This window comes from Sapajus apella, unplaced genomic scaffold, assembly GCF_009761245.1.
Source record: "Sapajus apella isolate SASKATOON/1434 unplaced genomic scaffold, GSC_monkey_1.0 scaffold54, whole genome shotgun sequence".
Taxonomy (NCBI): Eukaryota; Metazoa; Chordata; class Mammalia; order Primates; family Cebidae; genus Sapajus; species Sapajus apella.
Window position 1 is genome coordinate 15,255,890 of NW_022436994.1, and position 9,411 is coordinate 15,265,300.

General features: G+C 40.5%; 1 protein-coding gene across 1 annotated transcript in view; it reads left to right on the forward strand.

The window, feature by feature from the left end:
• The window catches only part of VPS41 (VPS41 subunit of HOPS complex), a 179,172-nt gene extending 170,249 nt beyond the window's left edge, over positions 1-8,923 (forward strand). Inside the window, exons 26-29 of the mRNA XM_032244456.1 lie at positions 5,747-5,846; positions 5,954-5,998; positions 7,486-7,565; positions 8,156-8,923. Coding sequence (XP_032100347.1) covers positions 5,747-5,846; positions 5,954-5,998; positions 7,486-7,565; positions 8,156-8,236 — 306 coding nt within the window. The 3' untranslated portion in view covers positions 8,237-8,923. The remainder of the gene's footprint in view (positions 1-5,746; positions 5,847-5,953; positions 5,999-7,485; positions 7,566-8,155) is intronic.
• The last annotated feature ends 488 nt before the right edge of the window (positions 8,924-9,411 follow it).

Sequence of the window (9,411 nt, forward strand, 5' to 3'; positions counted from 1 at the left end):
TGTAGGGGCTACAGACATTCCTAAGGCTAACTGGATCTAAGGCATTAGGTACAAAGCTGAATTGCCTTCAGGCCAACACCTGCCTCATTAGGTTCCTCTACGGTTCTGTCTGGAGCAGGATGTTCAGCTTTGGGCACTGGTTTGGGTCTCCTGATAACAAAAATTTCAAAGATCACTCCAGAAACCTGTGGCTTAGCCTTTACAAGATGAATATCACACTCAGTCCACTGTGATGGAAACTTCTCTGGATTTGTGTTACTGTGGTGATTGACCCCCGTATTTGTATCCGTTTAGGCTTGGCAGAATCATGCCACGTGGTTCTCCCAGCAGGCCCTCGCCCCTGCTTTGCAGGTGAAAAAGTCGAGTCTAGAAGATGTTGCGTGATTTGCCCGTGTCACGCAGTAGAACTGGGATTCCAAGCCCGTGCAGTTGGTGCTGCTCTGCCTCCTACAATTTGGCAGTTTTATGTTTTCTTTTCATGGGTAATGCTTGTCATTACTCTCACTTTTGATTTATGTTTTATTTTGTCTGTATCTTGACCAGGACTAGGGTTGTGAAGTTGTGCTTTTATTTTTTTAAAGATAGATAATTCTCTCCCCAGCTACCAGTCAAAGAGAGACATTGCCCAACCTCCTCTTCCACCAACTTTCAAAGTGGTGTGAATGTGGAATCCCTGGATATTGAAAATAAGGCCAACTCACCTGATGAGGGAGGGAAAATCCACCCTGTACTGTTCTTTTCCTTGAGACAGAAACTTTGTAGACAAGATTTGCCGTTCCCTATAATTAGGTGTAACTATTTATGAATGCTTTTGTTTTTATCCATTTATAAGACAGATATGTGCTGAAACTTTTTGGTGCTCATGCTTTCAGTTTTACAGTTATGACAGTTATCCTCCTTTCTACTCTAGCAGTGTCTGTGAAGCTCTGTGTGTGTGCCTTGTGATACTTCTTTCATGTTACCTCTTTGATAAAAATGGACTATTTGCAGAGTGCTGTTGTGTGGTCTGCCACATTACATCCTGTGTATCTGTCACTGCTGGGTCCATTTTTCTCTGGAGACGCATTCATTGTATGGGCAGTTTATACCAGAGTCACACACAGAATTGGCATGGAAGATGAATAGGCAGCTCTTGTCTTTTAAAGAGCAGTGAACATGGTATTTCCAGACCTGGACTTCAGTTCTGGCTTTGCCATTAACAAGCCTGTTGATCTTTAGTAAGGCACTTCAGCTTTCTGGAGCTCAGTTTCCCAATTAGATTAAGCCAGTGTTTGTGAAACCTGGCTGCACACCAGAATCGTCCGAATTCTTGTATAAGTTACATAGTTTCAGGCACCCAGCCCAGATCTGCTGAATGAGATTCTCTTGGGAAGGACCAGGGAACATATCCTTAAACCACTTTGATATTTCTTACACACCTAGTGTGGCACTAGTCTATGTATTGAAATTTGAGAAACTTGAGATTAGATGATCTCTAAAATATCTTTCATTTCTAAAATTCTTAACATCATATAAATGTCTTTACATATTGAATACAGCTGCATATTTAATGTTAACTTAATATTTTAATGTAAGGCTTACTATTTATTTTGGAAACTAATAAAACAGCTTAGATTTTTTAGGTATAATTGGGGTTTATTTTTTATGGTTTTTTCTTTTGCCTCAAAATGACATTTATTTAAATTAAAAATATGACAAATTGTCCATCTCTTGGCTCTCTTCCTTCCCCTGCCCTGTTCCTCCCATCTGTCCCCTGGATTAAACCCTGGCTGGGGTGGGGTAGCAGGACAGCCCCTCTCAAATGAAGTCAGCAACACTGATGGGTGTCTCCTTAATGGAGGGGCTGTCAGAGGACTTAATGTGTCATGGAATGGTTGTTTTCAAAATGCCTCATCCTTGATGACTTATGAACACATTTATTCAAATGAGTACCTCCTGTGTCAGACAGTATATTATGTGCTAACAGGGCCTCCACATGTGGTCTCATAGATGTGGAGATGAGCAAGATGCAGCCCTTTGTTCATGTAGCTCATGATCTGAATTAATGTTTCTGGGAGAAGTAAATGCCATTTTGTTAAACTATGTGCGCCATACACACAGGCACACAGACATACACCTGTTAACATGCACACACACAGAGACACACACATGTACACACACACACCTCATCCAAACTGGTAAGCTGATTCCAGACATCTCCATGCCTACCAAAGTTATTTTCCCAAATTTGCATTTGCTGCAGTCCCCGTAGTTCTCTGTTTCTTGTATCTCTGCTTTGCCATTCAGATGGGGTAAGAGGAAATAATGGCTTCTTTCTTACTTTTTTGGGGGCCTACATGGGTTTCTTCTTGACTGTCAGTATAAAAGCTGAAATATTAACAGATGTGTTAAATCTAGGTGGTAGGGACTTGGGTCTTCTTTTCTTTTCAGTTGTTTTTTTTTTTTTTTTAAGTATTTCATATTTTAAAAAAGAAAAATAGCACAAAGTAATGAAAGATAGTGCTCAGAGCAAGAGCAGCAGTGATCAGTGCGATGCTGGTCATTGAAACCTGAGTAACAGAAGAGAGTGCATGTGCCTTAAGTGGGTAAAGAACATCACATTTGCAAGTTAGAAGGGAGATGGGGAAGGTGATTATAGTCTATGGCTGGGAAGATAGACTGGGTAAGATGAAGTTGAAAGATGGCAGTCATCCAAAACCATGAGTGTGAAGGTCGAAAAGGGATGAGGATGACTTGCTTACTCCAACTGCTGTGGCATCTCACTTTTGGCCATCAGTGTCTTTATAAAAAAAGACACTCATGGGAAATTCCAAATATGAACTTCTGAGGGTGGAATGAGTGTGAACAACAGCACACTTTCATGAGTGACTGATGGAGTTGCTGCCAGGAATCCATAGTCAGCATATTGCCTTGTCATACGTCTGATGTTGAAAGCAATACCTGTAGATTGTAATACATTATAATCTTGTATTGTCTTCTTTCACTTATCACCTTCAATTCCCTTCGGATTATTACAGATGTTATAGAATAAATGATTACATTCTACAGAGGATAGTCGCATATTTTGAAATACCTGCCTGGGATCATATAACTGAAACTTAAAACGTTTTCCTGTTTTTCTGATTTGAAGCTTTGGATTTTGGCCAAATGAAGTAGGACCTAACAGTAAGCTGTATTTGTGTCCTTTCCCCTCTCCTGGCTGTTTGCCTCGAATAATGAGTTTTCCTAGAAAATGCTTTCTGCAGGCAGACAGATTGTACCTGTTTAGAAAAATGTAATCCTGCTGAGGAGGTGGTTCTTTCTTGGTTTGCATATATTGCTGTTTTCTTGTTTACCTTGCGGACACAGTGGCCTCCATCTAGATTGCTGGCTGTGCCCTTCTCCTGTGTTATTCATGCCATGGGCCTGGAGAACCACTGAGAGTCAGAGCCATTTCTTTTTGAACTGTTTTATCTGAGATGTTGTGACTGACTCTAATACTCTTAAGTTTTTTATTTTTGTCTTGGAGGCTAAGCACCTTTATATGTTTGCTTCTAAATTTACTTAAAGTTTTCTGACATCAATATTTCTTAGCTGTCTTTCTTATTGTATTTGCTATTTTTCTCTTCTACCTGTATGTTTTAATGCAGTCTATTAACATTTTAATATCTAAAAAATTTTTTTAATGATTCCTAGTAGAATTTTAAAGAATAAAGCTTCATAGGCAGTTTCTCAATTAATTTAGGAATACTAAAATCATGTAATTTATTGTTCTTCAATACTAGAAATGGCAGGCATAGAACTTTAATCTAGATATTAGTTCTGTTTTCCTGAATATTGATTTGTATTTGTATTATTAGGGGAAAAAGGCTTTTGGCTAGATTCACCCAAAGCCAGTGCTTGTTGTGATTTTCAGAGGAACACATGGATCACTGAGGATAGAAGGCCACGGTTTGTGGCTCCCTTACTTTTCTTCCCCAGTGGCATGAATTTAAAAGTTACGAAAGCAAAATGCCCATTTAGGTTGTCGAGTCGAGAGTGACTTCAGTATGAAGAAAACCAAAGTGTCCCCTCTAAACAGTAGCACTTGCCACTGAAAGACACATGCTTCTCAGCCTTGAAGCTGGACTGTGGTGAGACGGTGCTATCTGTTCTGGGAATTTCTGTGATGTGATATGTGTAACTGCACATAACTACATATGGTAAGATACATAGGACCCAAAAGTAGAAGCCACAGGCACAGCCCCAGAGTGTGTTTGTCCTTCAGGCCTTGAGTTTCTTCCTCTGAAAAAGACAGCAACAAGTTCTGGTTAAAAAATAATAATAATATTGGCCAGGTGCAGTGGCTCACACCTGTAATCCCAGCACTTTGGGAGGCTGAGGTGAGCACATTATGAGGTTAACAGATCGAGACCATCCTGGCCTACATGGTGAAACCCTGTCTGTACTAAAACTACAAAAATTAGCTGGGCGTGGTGGCGCGTGACTGCAGTCACAGCTACTGGGGAGGCTGAGGCAGGACAGTTGTTTGAATCTGGGTGGTGAAGGTTGCAATGAGCTGAGATCACACCACTGCACACCAGCCTGGCAACAGAGTGAGACTCTGTTTCAAATAATAAATAAAATGACACCTGACTTATGCACACCTCCTGGGGCCTCTCTCAGTTTCCTACTAATACCTAAGAAAACCCAGCAAAGGGTGGAAGTTCACATTGTGCCCCACAGACTGGGTATGAAAGATAAAAGATCACCTGCCCCTGCTGTGTCCCCACCTAAAAGCAGGGGAGGATCTTGGTCCCCATTGTGCCTCCGCTTCTGAAATACAACATTGGTACCAGCCAGAAATCGGCAACTTCCCTTCACTGTGTGCTTTTGGCTTCTGAGGCTGCTAAAGCATTGTGATGTCTCTTGTCATTCACCGGGCAGGAAGTAGGGGGAAATAGTAAAAAGCCTACAGAGGAATGAGAAAAATGTGTAAAGAACCAAAGGCTACAATGCTGGGATGAAGAATAAGAAAAGGAATCTTGTGACAGAATATTAATATCAGTGGTCATTTTTCAATTGTCAGATCTCCAAGGAGTCACCAAATTTGAAGTTTACATAGTCAGTTAATACCACACACACGCGTGCGCGTGCACACACACACACACACACACACACTCTCTCTCTCTCTCCACATTCATAGCACTATGCTAAATGGTTTGGATTGGATTTGGAAAGTAAAAGACAGGTTGCTGCCTGGAGGGGATTTAAGATAGAGATTACATCTGTTTAGTTTATTACCTGTACCTAGTACCCTGTATGTGGTAGAGACTCAGTACTTATTTGTACAGTAAATAGATGAATTTATGAAATAAGTGGATGATCCGCGTAAAGATCTGGAGAATGGAATGAACACATGATGTAGGAGCCAAACTCTGCCTGAGAGAATCTGTTTAAGGAATCCCTCTAAAGTAACAATAGGGCTAGTTAATATAGGGCCTTCTTTGTCGTGGTCGACTTCGGAATTTATTTTTAAATATACAAATGCTACAGGAGCCAGTGTATGATTGGAAGAAATGATGCACAGTGTAATGAGTGGATCCTGGCTGGCCAGGTCAGCCTAGCAGTGGTTTGGCGGGAATAGGGTACCGAGAGCCAGAGAACCAGTGAGTGCCCCTTTAGAGTATTTCAAGCATGGCAGCTTTTGGAATCCCCCGTAGTGTCCCTTCACTTCTCAGATTTGAGTGTATTTAAGGTGGCTTTTCTTGTAAAATGTGTGCATTAGATTTTGCTTCGTGAAGGCTGCAAGAAGATTCTCGTAGCTGACTCTTTGTCCTTACTGAAGAAAATGCACCGAACTCAAATGAAAGGCGTTCTTGTTGATGGTGGGTAAAATTGAAATAATCACATAGAACCGCAGGCCCTGCTTTCAGAAATGGCCAAGCGGATATAAACAGGGTATAATTCAAAGTGTGTGTGTGTTTTCTTACAGAGGAGAACATCTGTGAGTCATGCCTTTCTCCTATTCTTCCATCAGGTAAGAAGGTTTCCCCAAAAAATGTCCCAAATATGTGTTTGAATGATGAGTGGAATCCAAAATTTGGAATTAGCCAACTACTGTTTATAAAAGTATATAACTTTCAGAATGACCCAGTGGAGGGAAGTGTTGTGGCTCACATCCTGCTTAGTGGAATGCTGGTGTAGCCATTGCTTAGAGCTGAGTTTCTCAAGCCCTAGGGTTAGTCAGCGTCACCCAGTAGGCTTGTTGGAACCCAGATAGCTGGCCCAGTCAGACTCCCTAGAGTCTCTGGTTCCAGACTTCCAGGGCAGGATTTGAGAATGTACATTTCTAACAAGCTCGCAGGTAATGTTGATGCTACTGGTTCAGGGGCCATTCTTTTAGAACTGCTAGTCTAGGGTAAAACAAAATGAAAACTATCCGGCAGCATTTAAATTTCAGGGTAGAAGAACCATGTATGTGTCTGGGGAAAAATAATTTATAGGTAGCATTCCCTTTTCTTTAATCTTTTTCTCTGCTATATGGCTCTACATGCCCAAGTCATCTCACATTTCAACAGAAACTATATATATATATATATATCCATCTGTAATGAAAAGCCCCTTCTTAAGGTTTATTATGACATAAGAAATTTGCATAATTCAAAAGCAGAAATTCCAAAAGCATCATTGTCAGGATGCTATCAAGTGCTTTTGAAATATAAATTCAGCATAATAAAATACTAAAAGACTTAGGTGGCCTCATGTTTACTTAGCATTAAAGGATTATTTCATGGGGGCAGTGCATGAGAAGTTGTTCTATTAGGTTCTTTTCTAGAGGAAATAGATTCGGATTTTTGAGTGCTTCTGTTAAAAACTGCAGTGGGCTCAGGTGAAGAAGTGAGCTTCCATAGCATTTCAGGCAGTGTTTCAGCAAAAAGGAACCACATGCATTCCCACTCTACAGTTAGATTAAATTCTGCTGATGTAATCTGCTGATGACACTAAATCTTACCAAAAATAAGCTGGCCACACAGAGCAGGAACAGATGAGGAGATTTGCCCAAGCAGAAATACAGTAAAATGCAAGATCACAGCCTGGGCTTTTAAGCCAGGTCTGCCTCTGAAGTCAGTGTGTGGTCTTGGCAAAGGTAGCAGTTGGACTGGGAAAGCATTTTTATGAAGCCGCAGACTCAACTTCAGCTGTGGTGTGTAATGATTATAGGGGTTAGGGGTGCATACACATGCTGGTTTTCAAGATAAAGTTTACTGCAGTTGTCCTCAATGTCTTGGTATCTGACACAGAAGCTAAGCAAGTAACCTGTGAATCAAGTAGCAACATGATTGTAATACCTGTTTTGTGTTTGATCATACCACCCGTCAGGAATGCTTTTGTAAATAAGCCACTCTCTAAAGGCAGCTTATTTCTGGAAAATTAAACTGCAACTGGACTCTCAGTCAGGAGTGGTTTAAAATGATCTTGCTTGTTGCATTGAGTTCTCTTCCTTTCTTCTGCCTTCTTCACCAGATGCAGCTAAGCCCTTCAGCGTGGTCGTCTTCCATTGCCGACATATGTTCCACAAGGAGTGCCTGCCCATGCCCAGCATGGTGAGTTGGCAGCTTGGCACCTATCAACTAGAGGGAAATTAACACAATTAGAGGAATGTGCTCAAAACTATAACCTGTCATCCTTGTGGCTCCATGAGTTAAAAAAAAAAAATTATAGATTCATATCACATAACAGAAATTAGTCTAGTTTTCAAATGCAAAAATATTTAGAAATGCTTCGTATACTATAGTAAACATAAAAGCATACCCATTTGAAGGAATTTATTCATGCCAAATTAACAGCTGTGATGCTGTTACTTTGGTGATGAGCAACAACAGTGGAGAGCCATTGTGTATGTGATGTGTTTCTCAGCCTGATTTGTGTTCCATGATGCTATCATTTTTTTAGTGTCATGTTCCCCCAGGTCATGTTAGACTTACTCTACTGTTGAGTGTCCTTTGAGTCACAGACTAACAGCTGATCTAGACTGAGTCTTACGTTAACCAGAAACAAACTCCAGAAAAAGGAGTGGCGTTTCATTACTTCCTCTCTACCTCCTGACTAATGCTACCATAGTATTTCTGAATATGAGAGTAGAAAAATTTTGAAGATCATTTTTTAAATTTGTGTTTTTAAATTGCATTTTTAGAACTCTGCTGCACAGTTCTGCAACATCTGCAGTGCTAAGAACCGTGGACCAGGAAGTGCAATTTTGGAGATGAAAAAATAGCTCGTTTCTGCTTGTCAGTCTCCTCGTCATCGCTCTTTTTGAGACTGTTTCTGCAACAACACAAGCATTTGTTGACACTCATGCTGTTATAAGATTTGTTTATGTTTATATTACGCTCAAAAACAGTTTCTTTATCTATTCCTGTACTAGTGGCTTCTCTGCATTTGACAAAGGATTTGGGGTTCTCTCTATGCTTTGAAATTTTGGGGTCCATAGTCAATATTTTATTATTTATTTGTTTGGCTCATTCTTTATATAGTAATGGAAACATAAGTCTGGGAGTTAGAAATGAATTTTTTAGACCTTAGTAAAACCGTTTAACCATAAAATGAACTACTGAGAATTGTCCCAGCTGCCTGAAAGCATCGCCAACTGTGGTTATACCGCAAGCTACCACCTACACCCTGGACCTGTTTCCCTGTGCTCTGCCAGCTACCATTCTTGCATTCTGGGTTTGACTTTTTTCTATGTCATCAACTATAGTTATCCTCTAAATAGGCATTTAACGAAACATTGTACAAATTGTCACTCATTTGGTGACATCTGGGAATAATATTAGCAGGCTGATGTCCTGCGTCTTTATGTTTACTAATCACCTGTTCTGTGTGCCCTGACGACTGGCAGAGTATCTGGCCATGGCAGACACTCAGCATTTGTTGATTGAATAAATGTTAGTTCTTCTCATTGTGAAGGACTCACTTTTACTGGGATGAACAAATGCAGTTAAGAATTCTGGCACTCTTGTAAAGAAGAGAAGAGAGTTCAGCACCTTTGAGTCTGAGCACTTGTGGCTAGGGTTTGCCAGGAGGGAGGAAACCAATGACCCTGTGAAAACTGAGGGTGTCTCAGGAACAGTGGACCGCCTGATGCTGAAGGATGGGCTAATGATGTTTCCTCTTGCCTCCTCTGGTGCCTCCGTTAGTTGTATTCCTAGGTATTTTATTCTCTTCGTAGCAATTGTGAATGACAGTTTGTTCTTGATTTGGCTCTCTTTAAATCTGTTATTGTTGTGTAGGAATGCTTGTGATTTTTGCACATTGATTTTGTATCCCAAGACTTTGCCGAAGTTGCTTATCAGTTTCAGGAGATTTTGGGCTGATACGATGCGGTCTTCTAAATATACAATCATGTCGTCTGCAAATAGAGACAGTTTGACTTCTTCCTTTACTAATTGA